The following is a 23,682-nucleotide window of genomic DNA, read 5'->3' as shown; positions in this document are numbered from 1 at the left end:
TTCTTGGAGTGGGAGAGAGTGCTTTGGACTAGTCGGTTGTTTTTCAGGTTTCCCGGGTCTTTGCGGTGGGGCGGTGTTGGGGAGGGCGGGGAGAGGAGACGCCCACCACGCCGAAGTTAACTTGGCCCCGCCCTCTTACGTGCTCGGCCCCGCCCTTCACGCTGCCGGCAGCTCGCGCCGCCGCAGTCTGCGGCCGCCCAGCGCGCCGGGAGCTCCTGCGTCTTCCGCGGCCCGCGCTCCAGCCACCAGCGCGGTTAGCCACGTGGACCGACTCCTGGCGCGCCGACCTCACGTGGTTCTAGCATCGGCTGGGGCTTGCTGCGTTTCCCGCTTCTCTGTGCTCGCCCCCGCCTCTGAGCTCCGTTCCCATGGCGGCCCTGATGTTGGAGGATGGGTCGGTCCTGCGGGGCCAGCCCTTTGGGGCCGCTGTGTCGACTGCCGGTGAAGTGGGTAAGCAAGCTCGGGCCGGCTGCCGACCTCATCCCACTCTCTGCTGCCCCTCTCTGCCCAACCTGCCCTGCCCAAACCCGCCATTTTCCCGCCTGCACACCCAGCCTCCCACCCCCATTTGGTGCCCGTGTCCCCACCCTAGCCCCTTTTATCCCTCAAGGTCAAGGCAGCCTCCGCTGGGGCATTGTCATCGCTCAGGGCAGTGGTGGGAAGGGTGTCCTGCCCAAGCCCCAGCCCTGCCTCTTTCTTGCAGTGTTTCAAACCGGCATGGTCGGCTACCCCGAGGCCCTTACTGACCCTTCCTACAAAGCACAAATCTTAGTGCTGACATATCCTCTGATCGGCAACTATGGCATCCCTGCAGATGAAACGGATGAGTTCGGTCTCAGTAAGGTAGCCACACCCAATGCTTTCTGTACTTTATCTTTTCAAATCAGTGGTTATTAACTGTTAGTCAAGTGAAGACATTGACATTAAGTTAGGCATCCTGCAGAGAACAAAGATACACACTGAAGTGATAATACAAGTACTACCCACAGCTTAAGTACCGTAAGAGGCACAGTGCTGGAGGCCAAGCCAAAGAGTCTGGATTTTGGTAAGGAACCAGTGAAGATTTCTTAACAGTGGTGTGATGGGAGGAATGCTTTAAAATACATAGTAGGAAAGAGACTGGAAATTAGGGCCACACCCTTCTCAGTGGCTGTGGGTCCCAGTTCACCTACCAAACCAAGTTGGTAATCGTCTTGTAAACCTACTTTCCTTGCCTTGACTCATTTTTTTTGCCACTTTTCAGTGGAGTTCTTATCTCTAGATAAGAAGACTCAGTCTCCTCCCACAGTGAGGTTCCACCTATTCCTCCTCCTCTGGAATTTGGAAACTAAGTTGTGCTGTGGAAATTAAAGTAATGAAAAAAGTCCACAGAGATTAATAGTGGAAATCACTGCAGCCTAGATACAGTATTCCTCAAAACTCATTTTGTTCTGGTTTTCCACGCTTAGTGGGCCTTTAATTCCTTAATTCACCCTGACATTTAGGAGAGGGAACTCGAGATAAGGAGTGAAAGGACCATTCCTTATCACAGATCTGTAAGTACACTGCATTCTGGTTTATAATGCAGTATGTTGGTTAACATATGGCAGTTTTTAGCTTTGTTAGCTGTAGACACACTGACAAAATGAGAGTTTATAAACCTGCAGAATTGAGGCCCATGACAGAACCAGGGTGAGTAAGGCCTCCTAGAGCCTCTAGCCCACCATGGATACTTTTGTGGCACGTGTGCTGTGAATGCACCTGTCCATATGCAGACTTGTCTTCCTGGCCATGGAGGGTTCTGCCAAACTCTCCTTCAGATCCGTAAAGAACAGTCTCAACATCCATTTTCTTTTAAACCTCTACCACTAAACAGATGTGATTTAAATATACCATTCCCTCCCATGTAAATGACCCACTTTTCTCTTTAATTATTAAATGTTTATCTACTGGGTAGCAAATTTATGTTAACTTTATTAGTATTATTATCCCTTACAGGGAGGGGGGGTAGAATCATGCCTAGCGTTGTACCCTGAACCTTTATTTTTATTTGATGAGGTATTGTGCACCTATCTTATTTTCTGTTTTTACCACATTCTGTAATTGTGATCTTGTTTATTTGCACGTTACTTTGTTAATTTTCAGGCTCCCTAAGTAGTAAATTCATATGGTAAGGACAGGGATCTTGTCTTTTTGCATACTCACTGCTCCTCCCCCAACATCTGTTACAATGCCTGGCACTGAGTGGGCACTCTGTAAATGTTTGTTGACTGCTACTGTGTGTCAGCCACCTTGTTCTTGCTGAGTTCACAGTTTGGTGAGGAAGACACACAAACACATATACGATACAATGTAAGTAGCAAGAACAATAGAAACAGTGAGTTTAGGTGAGCCCTAAGGAGGAGGCACAAACTGCAGTGAGTGAGGGGGTGGTATCTTCACAGAAGTAGGATTTGTAATCTCAGTTTTGGACTAAAGAAAAGGAAGGGAAGGAAAATATTTTCAGTTATTAATCAGGGCCCAGCTTTTGGTGTTTCATATGAGGAACAACATTGTTGGGAAAGGACAAAAGCAGGAGATGCTTGCTGTGTTAAAGGAATGACTGGGTCATTTATTCAGTGGGGGTGAAGTGTAGGGTCTCAGCCGTACGTTGGGAAAAGAAGATAGGAAGATGTGTGGCCCTCGGCCCCTCATGCTCTCTTCGTTCCGTCGACAGTGGTTTGAATCCTCAGGGATCCATGTGGCAGGACTGGTGGTGGGAGAGTGCTGCCCCACACCCAGCCACTGGAGCGCCACCCACACCCTGCATCAGTGGCTGGAACAGCATGGCATACCTGGCCTGCAAGGTACGGTGCTAGCACAGTTGTGCCCGGGCAGAACACAGGTGCCTGGATGGAAAGAATGGAGATCTCTTTTGCACTACTGGGACTCCAGTCTGAGGTTGTGATAGAATGTATCAGATTTGGAAGGTTTAGAGTAGGGTCTGGGAATTGGAGAAAGAACTGAGTTCTCACTCAAATGGAAAATTTTGTACATACAAAAGGAAAGAAGAATATAATGAACCCCCAGCTTCTGTAATCATTAACTGAGGACTAAACTTAACTGCACCACCATGACTAGAACCCCCCTAATTATTTTGACGCAGGTCTCCATCGTTGTATCATTTCAGCCACAAATAGTTCACTAATCTATGAAAAAGGAGTCGTTTTTAAAAGAGCCACAGGGGCGCCTGGGTGGCTCAGTCGGTTGAGCGACCGACTTCGGCTCAGGTCATGATCTCACGGTTCGTGAGTTCGAGCCCCGCGTCGGGCTCTGTGCTGACGGCTCAGAGCCTGGAGCCTGCTTCGGATTCTGTGTCTCCCTCTCTCTCTGACCCTCCCCCACTCATGCTCTGTCTGTCTCTGTCTCAGAAATAAATAAACATTTAAAAATATTAAAAAAAAATAAAAGAGCCACAATAACATTATGGTACCTTTAAATAAGTAACAATAATTTCTAAATATTCAGGCGATATTTATAGATTTGTCTATTATCTAAATGTTTTTTATTGCTTATTTGAATTTGGATCTAAATAAGATTCATATATTGCATTTGGTTGGTATGTCTAATTTATGGGTATTGTAACCCACTTGACAAAAACAAGTTGGTTTTCCTTTAGAGTATCCCACAAGCTGCATTTTGTCAATTACGTTCCTGTAGTGTTGTTTAGTGTGTTCTTTTGTCTCCTGATATTATTTTCTGTAAACAAATCTAGAAGTCATGGTTCAATTCAGATGTGATATTTTTAGCAAGAATACTTCATGGTAGTGTACTTCCATCAGGATGGCCCAGGATTTTGATGCCCATAGAACAGCTGTGTGTGACTCAGGGCTCTGGAATGCAGTGCTCCTGAAAGTCTAACCTCATGCATGACTGAGTTGGGGGAGTGTGATCTCTGAGAGTGTGCTATTTTGACAGGAGTGGATACTCGGGAGCTGACTAAGAAGTTGAGAGAGCAAGGGTCTCTGCTGGGAAAGCTGGTCCAAGATGGAACAGAGCCTTCAGCCCTGCCATTCTTGGACCCCAATGCCCGCCCCCTGGTGCCAGAGGTCTCGATTAAGGTACAGAGGTAGAGTGGGAAAATGTTGCAAGCTATAGCACATCAGTTTTATTCTGTTCCTAACGGGTAAACACTTGAGGGCAAATCAGAAGAGGCCTCAAAGGCAGGGGTTGGTGTGTGTATATCTATACTCATTGATTACAACTGCCCGCTCTTGCCCTTTATTCTTCAGGCTCCACGGGTCTTCAATGCAGGGGGCACCCCTCGGATCCTTGCTTTGGATTGTGGTCTCAAGTACAATCAGATCCGATGTCTGTGCCAGCGTGGAGCTGAGGTCACTGTGGTACCGTGGGACCATGCATTAGACAGCCAGGGTGAGTAGCTGGGGCGTGTATAGGGCTACAGACAGGTAGCTTGGGTGGAAGATCTGTCCCTTGGTCCAGTCGCTATAAGTCAACATGAGTTGCAGGGAAGGAGACAGAGATCAGGGCTTTTGCTCTGATGGTAAGGAAAGGCTGCAAGTTTGTCTCTCTGGTTAAACTACTGGTTTTGACATCATCTTTTCTGCCCACTCCAGAGTATGAGGGTGTCTTCCTGAGTAATGGCCCTGGTGACCCCGCCTCCTATCCCAGTGTGGTATCCACACTGAGCCGTGTCTTATCTGAGCCTGATCCCCGACCTGTCTTCGGGATCTGTCTGGGACACCAGCTGTTGGCCTTAGCCATTGGGGCCAAGACATACAAGATGAGGTGGGACTTGTGGGGAGAGGAAGGGCCTGAACTACTGACATGAGCGGTGGGGAGTCTTGGGGATGGGAATAGAGTTGGTGTTCGTTAGTGTTGAAACAGGAGCAGGGGCTGGTGAGGGTCCTAAGCTCAACAAAAGCTGGGTTTGGTACAATGGTGAAGGGAGGGTGAAGAGGGCCTGTGACTCAGTGTGCTTCCATCTCCAGATATGGGAACCGAGGCCATAATCAGCCATGCTTGCTAGTGGGCTCTGGGCGCTGCTTTCTGACATCCCAGAACCATGGGTTTGCTGTGGAAACAGACTCACTGCCAGCCGGCTGGCTTCCTCTCTTTACCAACGCCAATGATCGTTCCAATGAAGGCATTGTACATGACAGCCTGCCCTTCTTCAGGTGAGCTAGAGTGATTCCGGCAGGGTGACTGGATCTGTACAGCTTGGAAGCCCCGGGGTCTTGAAGATCAAAAAAGGAAGCGCAACAGTGGGCCCCATTCGTCTATCCTGATGCCCGCTTCCAAGACTACCAGTTCCCAAGTCAGGGATAGTGGCAGATTTCGTGATCCCATCTCTTCAACAGTGTCCAGTTTCACCCAGAGCACCAAGCTGGTCCTTCAGATATGGAGCTGCTTTTTGATATCTTTCTGGAAACTGTGAAAGAAGCCACAGCTGGGAACCCCGGGGGCCAGACAGGTAAGCCCCTTAGTTTTGTAGAACTAAGTAGAAGTAAGAACAGGGTTGGCTCCAGGATGGGCATAAAATGGGCATGCCCTAGGAAACTGAGATCTGTTTGGAAGGTTAAGGGGATGAGGTGGGAAAGCAACCAAACCAAGATGATTCATTTACTTCTTCTACTGAAAGGAGCTCCAGAGTCAAGAGCCCTGGGTCGTTGTCCCATGTCTGCCACTCATTAGAGGGATGACCTGTTTTGAATTCTTCTGTAAAGTGTGGGAGTTAATACAGGTCTCTCAGGTCTCGTTCAGCTCTAACATTTATGACTTTCTTTGCCTCCACAGTTCGAGAGCGGCTGGTTGAGCGCCTCTGTCCCCCTGGGATTCCCACCCCAGGCTCTGGGCTTCCACCACCACGAAAGGTTCTGATCCTGGGCTCTGGGGGCCTCTCCATTGGCCAAGCTGGGGAGTTTGACTACTCAGGCTCTCAGGTAAAGCATGTCCATCCCTGCCCCTCTGGGTGTGTGACCCTCAGGAACGGATGGTCTTGAGGAGAGGGCTGAGGCATAAACATTGGTTGTAGGGAGAGAATGAATCAGGAGATCTGGGGAATGTTCAGAAAGGTGAGGTGCTAAGGAAAAGGAGTTGGTTATGAGAGACTGGGAGTACAGGAAGGGAGAGACACGTTGGTGGTTTCAGACTTGGTAGTCTTCCTTCTGTAGGTGAGGCTGGTACGCCATTTTTGTCTCCCTAGGCGATTAAGGCCCTGAAGGAGGAAAACATCCAGACGTTGCTGATAAACCCCAACATTGCCACAGTGCAGACTTCCCAGGGGCTGGCTGACAAAGTCTATTTCCTTCCCATAACACCTCACTATGTAACCCAGGTATGACTGGCATAAGGCTGGACTGAGGAAGGGACCCACGTGGGCAGGGGTATTCTGTGGTCACTCTGGGTTTCTAAACTTCTTTGATCCACTCTATACCCCCAAGGTCCTAACGTTTGTTATTCCTCTTCTCCCTCAGGTGATCCGTAATGAGCGCCCAGATGGCATCTTACTGACTTTTGGGGGCCAGACAGCTCTGAATTGTGGTGTGGAGCTAACCAAGGCTGGAGTGTTAGCTCGGTATGGGGTCCGGGTCCTGGGCACACCTGTGGAAACCATTGAACTGACTGAAGATCGGCGGGCATTTGCCTCCAGGATGGCAGAGATTGGAGAGCATGTGGCCCCCAGTGAGGCGGCAAATTCTCTTGAACAGGTTCGAGGGGCGGTTGGGGGAAGGTGGAATGATGTCATTTTCTTTGTGTCTTATTTTCTCTGGGGCCAGGAACCCTCTATGCAGCAAGCAGTCGAGGCCTGATCACTGTGTTCATCTCTTCTGCTCGTTACAGGCCCAGGCAGCTGCTGAGCGGCTGGGATATCCTGTGCTGGTTCGTGCGGCCTTTGCCCTGGGTGGCCTGGGCTCTGGCTTTGCCTCCAACAGGGAGGAGCTCTCTGCTCTTGTGGCCCCAGCTTTTGCCCATACTAGCCAAGTGCTGGTAGATAAGTCCCTGAAGGGATGGAAGGAGATTGAGTACGAAGTGGTGAGAGATGCCTATGGCAACTGTGTCACGGTGAGTGATGGAGGTGGGCTGGGAGTAATGTCAGGCAGTGTGAGCTCCAGTAAGAGCAGAGGTCAGAGCTGAGATCTTTGAGGGTTCGATGTCCCTCAGACCCAGAATGGGTACTGCCCCAAAAGCAACAGGACCCTGGGATGCAGCCTCTTGCCTCTCTTGACTTTCTTTGGCAGTGACCTCCACGGGATCCTTCTTTCACAGGTGTGTAACATGGAGAATTTGGACCCATTGGGCATCCACACTGGAGAATCCATAGTCGTGGCTCCAAGCCAGACACTGAATGACAGGGAATACCAGCTACTGCGGCAGACAGCCATCAAGGTGACCCAGCACCTTGGAATCGTCGGGGAATGCAATGTGCAGTACGCCTTGAACCCCGAGTCTGAGCAGGTGAGACTCTAGCCCTGGAGCTGATATTCTAGCTGTTGGATCTCCATCCATAATTTTGGGTCCTTGAGGCCAGGGGACTCTTTGGCCCTACAGACCTTGAAGTAGAAGTCAGGATTGTCTGTGGTAAGGTTGGACTGGGATGGGGGTGGTGCTTTTGCTATCTGTGCCTTTGGAGAGGGCTTAGTTTTCTGGCCCTTCTAATACCTCTCCTAGGTGGGCCTTTTGGGCCAGTTATCTGATGTCTCTCTCTCTCTCTCTCTGTCTCTGTCTCTGTCTCTGTCTCTCTGTCTTTTTGCAGTATTACATCATTGAAGTGAATGCCAGGCTCTCTCGAAGCTCTGCCCTGGCCAGTAAGGCCACAGGTTATCCACTGGCCTATGTGGCAGCGAAGCTAGCGTTGGGCATCCCTCTACCTGAGCTCAGGTACAAGGGTGGGGAAAAGATCACAGAGATGGGGAGGGGAGCTGAAGAAAACATTCATGGGACAAGGAATTTAAAAAAGATACTGGCCTGGATGTGTGGGGTCAGAGGAAGCTATCTGGAAGCTCACTCTACGTCTCCCACTCTGTCCTGACACCTCCACGTGACGGCTCCCAGGAACTCAGTGACAGGGGGAACAGCGGCTTTTGAACCTAGCCTGGATTATTGTGTGGTAAAGATCCCTCGCTGGGACCTCAGCAAGTTCCTCCGTGTCAGCACAAAGATCGGGAGCTGCATGAAGAGCGTCGGTGAGTGAGACGTGCCCCAAGAAACCCTTCCCCAGGTCACTCTATGGGGTCCCAGCAGTCCTAAGAATCTAGAATATCATAAGTTAGTTCCCTGGCATAGGCTTTCAGATCCTATATTAGCGGCAGCTTGGGAACATAGTTTCTCAGAACTGGGACGTTTCAAACTCCGTGGTCCTCATCAAGAGCGGGAATCAAAGGCATCTGGAAATCTGTGCCAGAATACACATGCCACCTCCACTCCCCCGCCATCTGTCAGAATCTCTGTGATGGGGTGATGGCCATCAAACTATCTCCTCTCTCTTGGTTTACAAATAAGTAAACTGAGGTACCCGCAGAAGGAAGGTGACATGGCTGAGTAGAGGGTAGAGCCAAGAACTGAAAACTAGATCCGGTTGCTAGTTATGTGCACCTCTGTCCTACTATGTTGCCTGTCATCGGCAAGACCAGTTTCATGAAATTCTACCCACAGCCTTGCATTGCATTTTGCCCACGGCCTCGTCACTAGGTTGTTAATGCCAGTGACAGTTTGTTCTCCATGTGACTTTAAATACTGATGCTTCAGGGAAATGATGCCTGTTGTTTTGTGAACCCTTGTATATCCAAGTTAGCACAGTGGCAGTTGTCGTTAACGCCTATCAGCTTCTCTGGGTACTTTCTGCCATGATCACCCCCCAAATTTTTTAACATGTTTAAGATCAGAGCAGAACATCAGAGCCCTTTTTCATAAAAACAAGGAAATTTAGTAGCGAACAGCATGCAAGCAGTGGTAGAGTATGCTGGAATTGAGTTAATACGCTTTCCTGTAACGTCCCTTTAAGTCACGGTAGACTGTTCTAAAACGTTTCAACCAAAGCAAGCATTTCACATACCACAGTGCCACCAGCCAAGGATAAGAGCATTTCATTGTGTTGCAAATTTCCATTTACAGCAATAGTAGCCTTTATTTATTTATTTTTTTATATATATTTTTTAACGTGTATTTATTTTTGAGATAACGCGAGAGACAGAGTGCAAGCAGCCAAGGGACAGACAGAGGGAGACACAGAATCTGAAGCAGGCTCCAGGCTCTGAGCTGTCAGCCCAGAGCCTGACGCGGGGCTCGAACTCACGAACCATGAGATCATGACCTGAGCTGGAGTCGGAGGCTTAACCAACTGAGCCACTCAGGCACCCCATCAATAGTAGCCTTTAAACAAGCAAGTCTAAGTAAGCTCAGATATCATTTTGGAATTTTTAGAAATCTTACAAGACTGCCAACTTGTTCCTTCTGGAGATGAATTCCTGTTGTGTGAAAATTACGATAAACATGGGAATAAAGCCATAATTAAATTGTTGGTAAAAGAAGTGGACTGAAAATAGGATAAAGATTAATCCCCAGATGACATGTTTAATGTTTTATATCTATTCAGGTGTTCTTAGAACATGATCTTCTTTGATAACTTTTTGTGACTTTTATCGTGCAAGTAAGATACATGAACCATTGAGAAATTAGTAAAGTAGTTGAACCAAAAAAGAGTAATCCTCTATAGTCTTGTTACACAGGGATTATTTGGGTATATATATGATTCCAGAATCTTCCTAGGCATGTATATGTGAATATGTTGGGTATCTCTCTTACTCAAAATAAGCATTTACAATAAAACCATATTACAAAGGAATTGAACAAAATCATTTATCATTCTCTTCCTTAACACTGCTATTAGCATTTTAGTGTTTTAAAGTTCTTTTGAAGAAACAATTAGGATTGTAAATAGAAAAATACAGTTAGTAAAAAAAGAAAGAAAGAAAACACAATTGGTAAGACGATCCTAGGGTAAATCGTCAGAGGACATTATAAAACTTTGTGGACGAGGAAATCAATAAGCAAATCTGGGGAGTTGTAGGGAGAGGGGAGTTCCCTTTTATTAATAAATAGAAACCTAGCTAAAATGAGCAAATTTAAGAGAAAAATTGTTTAAAACGATTATATGTACTTCTTAGAAGATGGTGAAACTTACACTTGTAAGTATAAACTTCTGTGAAGCAAGTAATACTTATTAAGACCCAGAAAATTCTTACCTATTTCTCCTGTACTTCTGCAAGTTTATCCTAAGGAAATAACCCAAAGCACTGAAGAACTCACAGCCTCACTTAGAAGGATGAACACTTCAAAGCTAGGTGTCCTTCCGTAAGTGAGTAGTTAAGTTATGGTAAATCATGCAGGAATTAAACTGCCGGTAATAAGGTCACAAAGCAGTGTGGGAACATGGTTATGATAAAGGAAAAAGCATGATAGAAATCGTATGTGTATTATAGTCATATATAAAACATATATTTGAAAGAAGTCCAGGAAGGAATACTCTAAAATGAGAGTTGTGAATGTGATTATTTCTGGATGGGTTCAAAGAGCAGTGGGATCATCTTCCTATTATTCAGACTGTTGAAAAGTTTTAAAGGATGAGACTGATCCCAGATGGTGTCATCATAATAGGAATAAAGCACATAACTGGATAGCTATCAGTGGTTGGGCCACTGTGATCAGCTGCACTGTTTCTAGTATCCACATGTCCATTTTAGGCATCTTAATTTCATAGTCCGTAATAAACACAAAACAGAAAATGGTAAGGAGAGAAGTTCCAGTTTAAGATTGCTCAATAACAAAACACGATACATACCGCTGCTTTGGTTCTTGTCCTGAGAATCTTCCAGAATCTTGACTAAATCATAGACATAGGAACCTCCTACCTCCAGGGCCTCAGTTTTCACATCCTGTTCCTCCAGGTGAAGTCATGGGCATTGGGCGTTCTTTTGAGGAAGCCTTCCAGAAGGCTCTTCGCATGGTAGATGAGAACTGTGTGGGCTTTGATCACACAGTAAAGCCGGTCAGTGACATGGTAAGTGGCTCTCTTCCCCTGGCAACACCCCTGAAATGGACCCTCCTCTGTCCCCAGTCTGTGGACATGTTACCATTAATAGCAACAGTCATTACTAGACATTTGCATTTTTCACTTGGCTCAGAATTTTGTGGTTCCTCTCATCTATAAGGATGTATTCTTTTTTTTTTTTTTTTTTTTTTTTTTTTTAATAATGTTTGTTTATTTTTGAGAGAGACAGACAGACTGTGAGCAAGGGAGGGGCAGAGAGAGGGAGACAGAATCTGAAGCAGGCTCCAGGCTTCGAGCTGTCAGCACAGGGCCTGATGTGGGGCTTGAACTCACAAACCATGAGATCATGACCCGAGCCAAAGTTGGACGCTTAGCTGACTGAGCCACCCAGGCGCCCCTTATAAGGATATATTCTTGGGGCGCCTGGGTGGCGCAGTCGGTTAAGCGTCCGACTTCAGCCAGGTCACGATCTCGCGGCCCGTGAGTTCGAGCCCCGCGTCAGGCTCTGGGCTGATGGCTCGGAGCCTGGAGCTTGTTTCCGATTCTGTGTCTCCCTCTCTCTCTGCCCCTCCCCCGTTCATGCTCTGTCTCTCTCTGTCCCAAAAATAAATAAAAAACGTTGAAAAAAAAAAAATTTAAAAAAAAAAAGGATATATTCTTAAACTTGTTTCTGTGGACATTGAAACAAGCCTAGAGAGCTTGTGGAACTTGCTAATACATTAGCTGCACAGCCAGAAAGTGGCAGAGGTAGGATTTATATACAGGTTTTTGCAATTACAGAGTTGCTGCTTTGGCTCCTTTTTTGCAGTGTCTTTTCCTAAAACAGTGTCACTCATGCTCTCAGGCTTTATGAGGTGCTAAAAATAGATTGGGAATATTTTGTTTAACAATCGTACATCTCCTCCCTCTGCGCAGTCCTTCCATATCCATCTGTCTGCCCTCCCCATTAGGAGTTGGAGACGCCAACTGATAAGCGGATCTTTGTGGTAGCAGCTGCTCTGTGGGTTGGCTATTCTGTGGAGCGGCTGTATGAACTCACACGCATCGACCGCTGGTTCCTGCACCGGATGAAGCGGATTATAGCACACGCCCAGCTGCTGGAACAGCACCGTGGACAGCCTTTGCCCCCAGACCTGCTACACCAGGCCAAGCGCCTTGGCTTCTCAGACAAGCAGATCGCCCTTGCGGTTCTGAGGTCAGAGGTGGTGGTGAGGGCCTTGGGCTGAGGATATGGGGCAGAGAATCTTGGTACCAGTGAGGGGCCCTCGGAGAGATTGGGGTGTTTTGGAGGCTTCTGACCTTCATCCCTGGGTTGTTTTCCTCTTAAATTCCTGCCCTGGGATCTCACCCCTTTACTAAGTCTGAACCCCACCAGGGCTATATTTTTGACCCTTCTTCTCCTTTAGCACAGAGCTGGCGGTTCGCAAACTGCGTCAGGAGTTGGGAATCTGCCCAGCAGTGAAACAGATTGACACAGTTGCAGCTGAGTGGCCAGCCCAGACAAATTATTTGTACCTGACATACTGGGGCACCACCCATGATCTCACCTTTCGAACGCCTCACGTCCTGGTCCTTGGCTCTGGCGTCTACCGTATAGGCTCCAGCGTTGAGTTTGACTGGTGTGCTGTGGGCTGCATCCGGCAGCTCCGAAAGGTCCAAGAGCTAGTCTTTCCTACCGTCTTATCTGCTGTTCTATTCTCTTTCAGTTCCAGCAGTTGCCTTACGCCCACATTTAATCCTGGCACTTTCTGTTAATTGCTATGCTTAGAGCTTTGGGAAGAGTGTGGGGGTGGTAGGGGCGGGGGACTCCCCTTAGGCCATCTTGTGCCTCACACAGGGTATGTGTCTTTTCTCCCAATACTTTGTACCTGTCTCTCTAGTGCTTGGCCCCACTTCCCTCCCAAGGCAGGTGTCCCATACAGCTATTTCAGAGAAAGCTTTTTGGCTTTGCCTTAGTTTTTCCATGTTTTTCCTCCCATCTTATAGTTCAATCTCATTTCCCTCCCTCTCACAGATGGGATATAAGACCATCATGGTGAACTACAACCCAGAGACAGTCAGCACTGACTATGACATGTGTGACCGACTCTACTTTGATGAGATCTCTTTTGAGGTGAGAGAGTTGAAGGCTGCTCGTTAGCCTGGGTGGCCAGGGTCAAGTGGGAATGGCTGGCTGACTTAAGATTCTTTGGGCTCTGTGGGGTTTGAGGGGACGTGGGTAGAGGGTGAGAAGCAGTGAGCAGGAAGGCTCAGATCCCTGACCACCTGCTACCTCCACTTGATTCTCCTCTTGCACTAAGGTGGTGATGGACATCTATGAGCTAGAGAATCCTGAAGGTGTGATCCTATCTATGGGTGGACAGCTGCCCAACAACATGGCCATGGCTCTGCATCGGCAGCAGTGCCGGGTGCTGGGTACTTCCCCTGAAGCCATCGACTCGGCTGAGAACCGTTTCAAGTTCTCCCGGCTCCTCGACACCATTGGTATCAGCCAACCTCAGTGGAGGGAACTCAGTGACCTAGAGGTGGGCTGGGGCTTGGTTGGGGGCTGGAGGCTAGATGCGGTCAGGGGTGAGTGTGACCAACCCAGCTGCACCCTTCTTAGTCTGCTCGCCAGTTCTGCCAGACAGTGGGGTACCCCTGCGTGGTGCGCCCCTCCTACGTGCTGAGTGGCGCTGCTATGAATGTGGCCTACACTGACGGCGACCTGGAGCGCTTCCTGAGCAGTGCAGCAGCCGTCTCTAAGGAGCACCCTGTGGTCATCTCCAAGTTCATCCAGGAGGCTAAGGTAGGGCCTCAAACAAGTCTCTGAGGGCAGGCTCCCCAGCCTCAGAGGAGACTCCTCTCTCTGGTTCTACAACAATTTCTAGGCACAAAAGACTGGGAAAGATGGGTTGTATCAAGGCTCTTCAAGGAAGGGAGCCTCCTGGGGCAAGTGGGAGAAGAAAATGGTCCCTGCCCTACATCACATTGCCTTCACGTCCCCACTAGGAGATTGATGTGGATGCTGTGGCCCGTGATGGTGTAGTGGCAGCCATTGCCATCTCTGAGCATGTGGAGAATGCAGGCGTGCATTCAGGCGATGCCACACTGGTGACCCCACCGCAGGACATCACTGCCAAAACCCTGGAGCGGATTAAAGCCATTGTGCACGCTGTGGGTCAGGAGCTGCAGGTCACAGGACCCTTCAATCTGCAGCTCATTGCCAAGGTAGTAAGAAGGGGCTAAAGGAAGAGACTAACGGGCATTAGTACCTTCTTGCTCTGTGCTGGCCACAGTGCCAGTGAGCACTCACTGTCTCCTGCCCTCATCAGAGTAGGCCCAAAAGCTGGAGGGAAGGGGCTCCTAGCTAGAGCCCACGGTGTTGTAATGGTTTGTGACAGTCTGTTCACAACCTGATCCCTGTTCCCCTGTTCAAGGTTGATTACCCACAGAATGGTAAATGAGGGAAAGAGTCCAGGTCAGTGGAATAGTGTCAGCAAGCCCAGCCTACAGAAGGTCTGACCAATCCCTGTCTGCTCTAGGATGACCAGCTGAAAGTTATCGAATGCAACGTGCGTGTCTCTCGCTCCTTCCCTTTCGTCTCGAAGACACTAGGTGTGGACCTAGTAGCCTTGGCCACACGCGTCATCATGGGGGAAGAAGTGGAACCTGTGGGGCTCATGACTGGCTCCGGAGTCGTGGGGGTAAAGGTACGGAGGATTGAAACCTTGAGGTTAGCAGTCAGAAGCAGGGAGACATAGTGGGAGAGAGTTCACTTACCACACATGTGAGTCCGCATGTAAACTGAGCACCTATCATGGGCCACAAGGGTGATAAGGGTCTTTGTCCTTTAAGAGCTCACACTAGTAATGGAGACAAGGGAAGTTGGGTTAAAAAATAGCTTGTTTCTAGAACAGTCTATGGTAAACCTGCATAGTAAAGATAAAACTAAAATGCTATAGGAGTTTACAGACAAGAGATGGCACTTCCAAAAGGAGTAACCTGGGAAGGGCTGGGAGAGGTGGTATTTAAATGGAGTCCTGAAGGGTGGTCAGGATGTTTGATTGGCAGAGCTTGTTGAGGAAGTGTTCCAAGGCCAAGGAATTAGCTTAGTGGAAACTGCCGGAAGACCCGAACTATATTTGAGAAGCAGCTCACCTGCTGGTGTAGAGCACAGGCAGAGCAGCAGCAGGCAAGGCTAACCCTGCCGTCTGGCTGAGACCACGGGAAAGGAACTGTGGCTGCTGCTTCTGATGAGGGGAGGTGGGCCTTCCTTGCCTTGGTGTCTCACATCCTGCTCCCACAGGTGCCTCAGTTCTCGTTCTCACGCTTGGCGGGTGCTGATGTGGTGTTGGGTGTGGAGATGACCAGTACCGGGGAAGTGGCTGGCTTTGGGGAGAGCCGTTGCGAGGCCTACCTCAAGGCCATGCTAAGCACTGGCTTTAAGATCCCCAAGAAGAACATCTTGCTGACCATTGGCAGCTATAAGGTACAGAATCCAGAGGTGGGGGCTGCCCAGAGAGGTGGGGGCAGATACCCTTGGTTCTCTGGGCCTGGGCTGACCTTGAAGTGGAAGACAGAAGAGATACAACCGCATCCTCCTTCTGCTTGGTTCAGAACAAAAGTGAGCTGCTCCCAACTGTGCGGCTGCTGGAGAGCCTGGGCTACAGCCTCTACGCCAGCCTGGGCACTGCTGACTTCTACACTGAGCATGGTGTCAAGGTACCGGGTCTCCCGCAACCTACCCCTGCTTTGTACCAGAGAATTCTGTGTTCCCTTGCTTTTTCTGTCGTTGCATAAATCCTCTATATTCCGCATAGAGCAAATAGAGTATATGGAAAAGCAAAGAAAAAATTTTCCTTACAGTCTCTCTATCACTCTTAACATTCTGGTGTATTTCTTTCCAGAATATTATTTCTACATGTACATGTATGGGCTCATATTGCACAGTTCTTGATAACCATAGAGTAGATGTTTTTCCTATCAAGAATGTACTCTGCCAATAATAAATAGAGGCAGCCCTGGTCCCCACCCTATAGGTCCTCAGTCTCTTCCTCATGGGTTCCTGGGCTACCTCTCCTCCCTTTGCTGTCCTTCGTGACTCCTGCCAGGTTCAGGTTGGCCCTGACCTTATCTCTGGGCCACAGGTAACAGCTGTGGACTGGCACTTTGAGGAGGCAGTGGATGGTGAGTGCCCACCGCAGCGAAGCATCTTGGAGCAGCTGGCTGAGAATCACTTTGAGCTAGTGATTAACCTGTCAATGCGTGGAGCTGGGGGCCGGCGTCTCTCTTCCTTTGTCACCAAGGGCTACCGTACCCGGCGCCTGGCCGCTGACTTCTCTGTGCCTCTCATCATCGATATCAAGTGCACCAAACTGTTTGTAGAGGTACCTGGGACCTGGGTGCTAGGAGAGCAACAGCCAGTGTTAATGGGACAAGAGGGAGAAGTGAGTGTGCCATGGGGTTGGGAAATCTCAGTATGAAGCAGTTACGGTAATAACCGGGCTTTGGGGCTACAGAGAGAAGTTGGGTATTGGGAGGTAGAGCCTGGTTTATGCAAAAACCCAGTCCCTACCTACAACTCCTGGGTTGCCCTTAAATCAGAGCTGACTGTGGTTTTCACCTGCAGGCCCTAGGCCAGATTGGGCCAGCCCCTCCTTTGAAGGTGCACGTTGACTGTATGACTTCCCAAAAGCTTGTGCGACTACCTGGTAAGTGCATCTTTTGGGAGAACCCAGCTTCTGCACACTGGTAGCATCTGGCTCAGAGATCTGGGCCGTGGGACCCACACCCTGCCTGGACTGCATAGAGTGTGGGGGCCAGAATCTTTCTCACTGAGCTCTTTCCTCCCACGATCCTCTGTGCCCTTGACTGAGGGACCTTGCCACCTCTCACCCGTATCAGTGGCTGCTCATTTTCCTACCACCCCAGTTCACCTCTTTGATGTCCTTTGTGTCTGTGAACCTTCCTCTAATCTTGCCACATCCATGTTCTCCCAGGACTGATTGACATCCATGTGCACCTGCGGGAACCAGGGGGGACACACAAGGAGGACTTTGCCTCAGGCACAGCTGCTGCCTTGGCTGGGGGCGTGACCATGGTGTGTGCCATGCCTAATACCCGGCCCCCTATCATTGATGCCCCTGCCCTGGCCCTGGCCCAGAAGGTGAGCCCTTGTACTCCTGCTTCACGGTGATCCAGACGTCTCTGCCTATCTCCCAGACCCATCTTCCTTGTGCCCTCCCAGAAGCCTAGGGGCCTAGGCCACTGGTTCCCAGGCTGGCATGGATGCCAGGGGGTCTTATCTCATTATCTCATATGTATCTTCCCCAGCTGGCAGAGGCTGGCGCACGCTGTGACTTTGCCTTATTTCTTGGGGCCTCGTCAGAAAATGCAGGGACCCTGGGTGCTGTGGCTGGGTCTGCTGCTGGGCTAAAGCTCTACCTCAACGAAACCTTCTCTGAGCTTCGGCTGGACAACGTGGCCCAGTGGATGGAGGTAGGGAGTGGGCACGTGGGAGGAGGCAGCCAGTGTCCTGGCTTGAGGACCACACAGAGTGGGCTAACCAACAACAGTGAGGTGTCAGGAACTCTGTGAGGGCTCTGGGCTCTGATGAGCTCAGAGAATTCAGGGCTCTGCACGCTCCCCGATAAATTCTTTCTGTCCCCAGCACTTTGAGACATGGCCATCCCACCTCCCCATTGTCGCCCATGCGGAGCGACAGAGTGTCGCCGCCATCCTCATGGTGGCCCAGCTGACCCAGCGCTCAGTGCACATATGTCATGTGGCACGGAAGGAGGAGGTGAGAGTATACCCGGGATCCCAGTGCCCCTTCTGTTTTCTCAGTGACACCCAGAGGTCAGGGTCTTCTTGGGGGCCAGAGGGGGTGGGGAGCAGCAAGCCAGTACCCTCAGCATGTCTGCCCCGTAACTTTCCTAGAGGGGGTGTTGGCTGTGGAGACTTGTAGGGCAGGGCACGAGGGAGGCCCCTTCTAGATCTCCTGTCCCTCCAGATCCTGCTGATTAAAGCCGCAAAGGCCCGAGGGCTGCCAGTGACCTGTGAGGTGGCGCCCCACCATCTGTTTCTAAGCCGCGATGACCTGGAGCGCCTGGGGCCCGGGAAGGGCGAGGTCCGGCCTGAGCTTGGCTCCCGCCAGGATGTGGAGGCCCTGTGGGAGAACATGACTGTCATCGACTGCTTCGCCTCAGATCATGGTGAGAGGGCCCACAGTGTACCTTTCTGCCCAGCAGGGCTCGTGCCCCAGCTCAGGGCCCCTGGGCTCTGTGAGGATACAAAGGACTTGACCTTTGTAGCACAGTGCCTGGTCTGTGATGGGTGCTTGATAAATGCTCCCTGAAGGAACTAATGAGCAAATGATGAAAATTATAAATGAGAGAACATGGGTAAAAGGTGTAGTCCCCAGAAGGTGGCAGCTGTCATGGTTTATCTGTTTTTCAAATAACCAGAGGAGATGAGCATTGAGACGTGTAGCGAGGCAGTGCAATCCTGGTGGCCTGTGTGACTCCCCAGATGTGGAGGCGATGGGGCCTGAGGGTGCTGCTCTCTTCCTTCAGCCCCCCACACCTTGGAGGAGAAGTGTGGGCCCAGGCCTCCACCAGGCTTCCCGGGGCTGGAGACCATGCTGCCGCTGCTGCTCACGGCTGTCAGCGAGGGCCGGCTCACTCTGGATGACCTACTGCAGCGGCTGCACCACGGTCCTCGGCGGATCTTCCACCTGCCCCCACAGGAGGACACCTATGTGGAGGTGTGGGCGTGTGGGCGGCTGCGGAGGGTGGGCGGCTCTGTATCCCCCGCAGCTGTTCCAAGGTGCGGCCCTACCCTAGCATCACCCGTGACTCTGGGCAGGTGGATCTGGAGCATGAATGGACCATCCCCAGCCACATGCCCTTCTCCAAGGCCCACTGGACACCCTTCGAAGGGCAGAAGGTCAAGGGCACCGTCCGCCGTGTGGTCCTACGAGGCGAGGTGGCCTATATTGACGGGCAGGTATGCGTGTGGCCTGAACCCCATCCCAGTAGTGACTTCCTTGGTGCCATTGTCAACTTGCTCTGGCACATCTCTGTGGTTCCAGCACCTCCTCCAGCTGCCCTGGACATGGGTGGGCACAGGTCCCCTGGGGCGTGTTTCCTTTTTGCTGGCTTCCATTGCTTTAGGGTCTCAGTCCAGCTCTTTGCCCCCTGCTCACTCGCCTGCTCCTGCTTTCTGTCTGCAGGTCCTGGTGCCCCCGGGCTACGGACAGGATGTACGCAAGTGGCCTCAGGGGGTTGTTCCCCAGCTCGCACCTCCAGCCCCTGCCACCAGTGAGATAACCACGGTATCCACAGTGCTTTGGGACTGGAGGGGGGTGTTGGGGGATGTGGCCAGGAACAGCCAACAGCACAGGTGTTATAATTAGTGGTTTAGGGGTGGAAGGCTCTGTAGTTGACACTGAGAGTCCCCCACCTATCTCTTTGTCTACTACAAAACATAGACTTAACTCTCAGTTTAGGAGATTACCTACCTAGGTGAAACACAAGCCCCTTATTAACCCAACCAGAGGTTTATCTGAGAGCCTGTCATAGGGCTAGCACACACCTCTAGGAGGCTAGTTGGTCTTCCTGTGCCACAACAGTATAGCAGAGGGATGAACCTGAGGGGAGATGATGGAGAACAGGGTCCATTCCATTCTCGCTACGGACAGTGAGCAATTCGGCTTTTCTTGAGGAATTAAATTTGAGGAGTTGGGTCAGTACTTTTTAAAATGCGAGACCTGTATCTCTCCAGACACCCGAAAGGCCTCGCCGGGCTATCCCAGGGCTTCCCGATGGCCGCTTCCACCTGCCTCCCCGAATCCACCGAGCCTCTGACCCAGGTCTGCCAGGTAAGAGGGGGGTCCTGTGACACGGAGGATGGGGCCACCTGGACTCAGAGATGTGTAGGGACAGGCTTCTCTTCCCCCAATGTCCCCCTGGTGGACTGGGGTCGGGCTCACAGCCCCCCCCCCCACCCACCAGCACCTCACTTTGGTCCACTTACCCTGTTCTTCCTGCCTTTCCTTCATACTACTAGTCTGACCTGCTGTACCTTCCTTTGCCTAAATCAGTCTGCCCTCTGTGAGGTAGGTACCCCACAGCTTCTCACAGCCCTTTCTTGTTGTGGGCAGCTGTGTTCCTCCGCCCAGGAGCTGGGATCCCACGGGGCAGCAGAACGTGGGGTAAATCCAGGTTACTGGTTGGTGTGAGCCTGGCCGTTCCCCTTGCCTAGGATCCCTTTGCCACTTGGGCGGGCCCTGGGAGGGCACCACTGCTCTCACACAGCAGCCCCTGTGGGAAATCACTGGTGTGTCCCCAGGGCTACTGATCCTTGTTGCCCCCTAACCTGCTATAGCTACTGTCGTGTGAGTTGGTTTAACACAGACGCTATGATCCAGAGTGTGGGGAAATGGGGGTTCTTCACAGACCTTAGTTGCAGGCTTATATCTGTCCTGTTGCCCTATTTGTAGCTGAAGAGCCAAAGGAAAAGTCCTCTCGGAAGGCAGCTGAACCAGGTGAGACTTCCCCAGAGCCCACGCTCACTTTGGGGACCTGTCTGACCTGACCTCTGTAGGAGGAGCCCTCTGACCCACCTCTTCTGCCCCGTCCCTCACTGCAGAGCTCATGGGAACCCTTGATGGCACCTGCTACCCTCCACCACCAGTACCTAGACAGGCGTCACCCCAGAACCTGGGGACCCCTGGCCTGCTGCACCCCCAGACCTCACCCCTGCTGCACTCATTAGTGGGTCAACATATCCTGTCTGTCCAGCAGTTCACCAAGGATCAGGTGCCTGGGGGAGGGAGGATGGGGACACCCAGAGCTTTGAGAATCTGAAAAGTTGGGGCTAGGACCTCTGAGGTCCACTGCCTTTCCAGCTGACTTGGGGTCTTTTTTAGATGTCTCACCTGTTCAATGTGGCACACACACTGCGTATGATGGTCCAGAAGGAGCGGAGCCTCGACATCCTCAAGGTCAGGGTCAGGGCTGTGGGCTACAGATCCAGGACCCTGTCAGAGGGATCTCCCTCTCCTGCCATAGGTCACCTTGTGTGAGTCCAGATCCTCCACTATAAGTTGCTCTGCCTTCTTTATTCTGGAAGGTCCTGCTGACCTAGACCCCTGACCCCCACATGTTTGCTCTCCTCTGACCTGTATTTAGGTGATTTGTGAGGCCCTGAGTGCCGGTGCATCAGCCTGCTAATCTGGTCACTTGCTCTGTGCAGATGTATTCAGTGGGATAGATCTGGGGTGTTTCTGTTTCTCTCAGAGAATGAATATTTCATTCAGATGTTTACCAGCGGTGTTTCGGTGGCAGAGCCTTTAGCTCAGAGCGATGCTAATAGAAATGTCAAGGTTAGGACAGGTCACAAGGAAGTTTGCAGGGAATTTTCTCAGTGTCCCTCCTGTGTAAGTGGGCGAAGCAAGCAGCGGCCTATACTTTTCCCAAGATGAACACACACTTTCACACTGAATCTTGGCCCTCCCCCCCACAGGGGAAGGTGATGGCCTCCATGTTCTACGAGGTGAGCACGCGGACCAGCAGTTCCTTTGCGGCAGCCATGGCCCGGCTGGGGGGCGCTGTGCTCAGCTTCTCAGAAGCCACGTCTTCAGTCCAAAAGGGTGAATCCCTGGCTGACTCTGTGCAGACCATGAGCTGCTACGCCGACGTTGTTGTGCTTCGGCATCCCCAGCCTGGAGCCGTGGAGGTGAGGCCAGCTGTCCACTGGACAGGGTTGATTGGGATGGATCCAGGGACATGACTGCAAGTCTCTGGTTGGGCCACATGGGTGAGGGGACCCAAGAAGAGTGGGACTCAGGCAGGGAGCAGGGGCCACTGGGATGCAGAAGACAAGGCTCTCCTTTCTTATTCCCATTTTCACAGCTGGCAGCCAAGCACTGTCGAAGGCCAGTGATCAATGCTGGCGATGGGGTTGGAGAGCATCCCACGCAGGCCCTGCTGGACATCTTCACCATCCGGGAGGAGCTTGGGACTGTCAATGGCATGACGGTGAGCACAATGGCAGGGGTTGGGAGCCTGCCCGGGCAAGGTCTGAAGAGTGGGGGCAGTTGGGCAGTACCTTCTCTGTTCCGAGGCATGCTGCATCAGGGAGGCCTGTGTCCTGATCCTGAGACTGAAAGCTTTGAATTGGGGGGACAAGGTGCTTGATCTGGGGGCCCTCTTGGTGATCGGGTTCCTCCCCTAGATCACAATGGTGGGGGACCTGAAGCATGGACGCACGGTGCATTCCCTGGCCTGCCTGCTCACCCAGTACCGTGTCAGCCTGCGCTACGTGGCACCTCCCAGCCTGCGCATGCCACCCAATGTGCGGGCCTTTGTGGCAGCCCGCGGCACCAAGCAGGTGAGGCCCTGGGAGGCCATGGGGAGCTGCGGGTTGGGCAGTGAGAGCCTGGCACTGCATTCACTCTGACTCTGCCTCCCCCTCCAGGAGGAATTTGAGAGCATTGAGGAAGCGCTGCCTGACACTGATGTGCTCTACATGACTCGAATCCAGAAGGAACGCTTTGACTCTAGTCAGGAGTATGAAGCTGTGAGTACCAGGGCTGAGGCGAGGCCAGGGCTGGAGCCACGGGGCATCCAGGCTAGTGGCCAAGAAGGCTGGGCCCCAGGAGCTTGATTGGGCCTCTCAGTTGTGATAACTGCATGTGGGTGTGGAAAGAACCCTGGAGGAACCCAGGCTTGTGGCCCTACGGCCACCCTGGCCCTGAGGTGCTGACAGGGCCCCCGTCTGCCTCGCAGTGCTTTGGCCAGTTCATTCTCACTCCCCACATCATGACGCGGGCCAAGAAGAAGATGGTGGTGATGCACCCGATGCCTCGAGTCAATGAGATAAGGTGACACGGCTTCAAAATTGAGGATACACCAGGGGCTGGCTGTGGGAGGACACTTAGTCTTGGACAGGCTGGGGTAACTGTTTTCTTTCTCTTGTAGTGTGGAGGTGGACTCAGACCCCCGAGCAGCCTACTTCCGCCAGGCCGAGAACGGCATGTACATACGCATGGCTCTGTTAGCCACTGTGCTGGGCCGCTTCTAGGGCCCAGCTCCTCAGACTCTTCTCATCAGGCCCAGCTGCTGGGCACAGATTCTGGTGCCCCCCACGGGGGCAGCACACTTAGGAGATGCTCTGGGGCGTCCAGGCAGCTCACGTGCTCACACATACACATGCAGACCACACTTGGGCACTGGACTGGACTGGAGCGCTCTAGCATGGGGGTAGGTCCCCATCTCCTTTATTGCACCGCAAACCTGTAAAGTCATTTTTCTACTGACTTAATAAATAGCTAAGCTGCTTGTAAGTGCCTATTTCCTTGCATGTATCCTGACTTCAGTATAGAATACGAAGTGTAGTGGGCAGGACTTCTGGAAATTTCGAACAGCTGCCCAAATCCAAGAGCAGCTTTGCTGGGCAGGCTCTTGGCTCTGGCCAGGGCTGAGCAGCGGGGCTCAGCATTTTCAGAGTTGTGGCTCTTTGGGGTTCTGGGCAGGGGTGTGCTATTCTGTTGGTGCTGAGTGCTGCACTGATGGGTGTCCAGTGTCCTTCCTCAATTAAGTTGCACTCAGAGTTCTGAGTTATGGGAAAAGGAATGCCAAACAGCTGGGTCCTCTGGTGAGGCCTTC

General features: G+C 51.3%; 1 protein-coding gene across 1 annotated transcript; it reads left to right on the top strand.

The window, feature by feature from the left end:
* Positions 1–8: 8 nt before the first annotated feature.
* On the top strand, positions 9–23,355 carry CAD (carbamoyl-phosphate synthetase 2, aspartate transcarbamylase, and dihydroorotase). The gene is made up of 44 exons (XM_042933425.1): positions 9–450; positions 704–843; positions 2,696–2,825; positions 3,937–4,079; positions 4,251–4,392; positions 4,596–4,767; positions 4,971–5,156; positions 5,340–5,452; positions 5,776–5,921; positions 6,185–6,316; positions 6,456–6,689; positions 6,823–7,044; positions 7,249–7,437; positions 7,736–7,860; positions 8,035–8,165; positions 10,926–11,038; positions 11,980–12,224; positions 12,436–12,682; positions 13,044–13,142; positions 13,330–13,554; positions 13,635–13,817; positions 14,021–14,239; positions 14,554–14,721; positions 15,318–15,500; positions 15,629–15,733; positions 16,159–16,398; positions 16,641–16,722; positions 17,011–17,177; positions 17,345–17,509; positions 17,682–17,813; positions 18,024–18,225; positions 18,586–18,776; positions 18,878–19,018; positions 19,245–19,346; positions 19,796–19,892; positions 20,514–20,558; positions 20,663–20,832; positions 20,943–21,017; positions 21,539–21,751; positions 21,928–22,053; positions 22,250–22,405; positions 22,493–22,594; positions 22,804–22,898; positions 22,996–23,355. The coding sequence occupies exons 1-44, from the start codon at positions 369–371 to the stop codon at positions 23,096–23,098; spliced, it is 6,678 nt and encodes a 2,225-aa protein (XP_042789359.1). The 5' UTR covers positions 9–368; the 3' UTR covers positions 23,099–23,355.
* The last annotated feature ends 327 nt before the right edge of the window (positions 23,356–23,682 follow it).

Source organism: Panthera leo, chromosome A3 (assembly GCF_018350215.1).
Source record: "Panthera leo isolate Ple1 chromosome A3, P.leo_Ple1_pat1.1, whole genome shotgun sequence".
Lineage (NCBI taxonomy): Eukaryota > Metazoa > Chordata > Mammalia > Carnivora > Felidae > Panthera > Panthera leo.
This window is presented reverse-complemented; position numbering and strand designations above follow the sequence as displayed.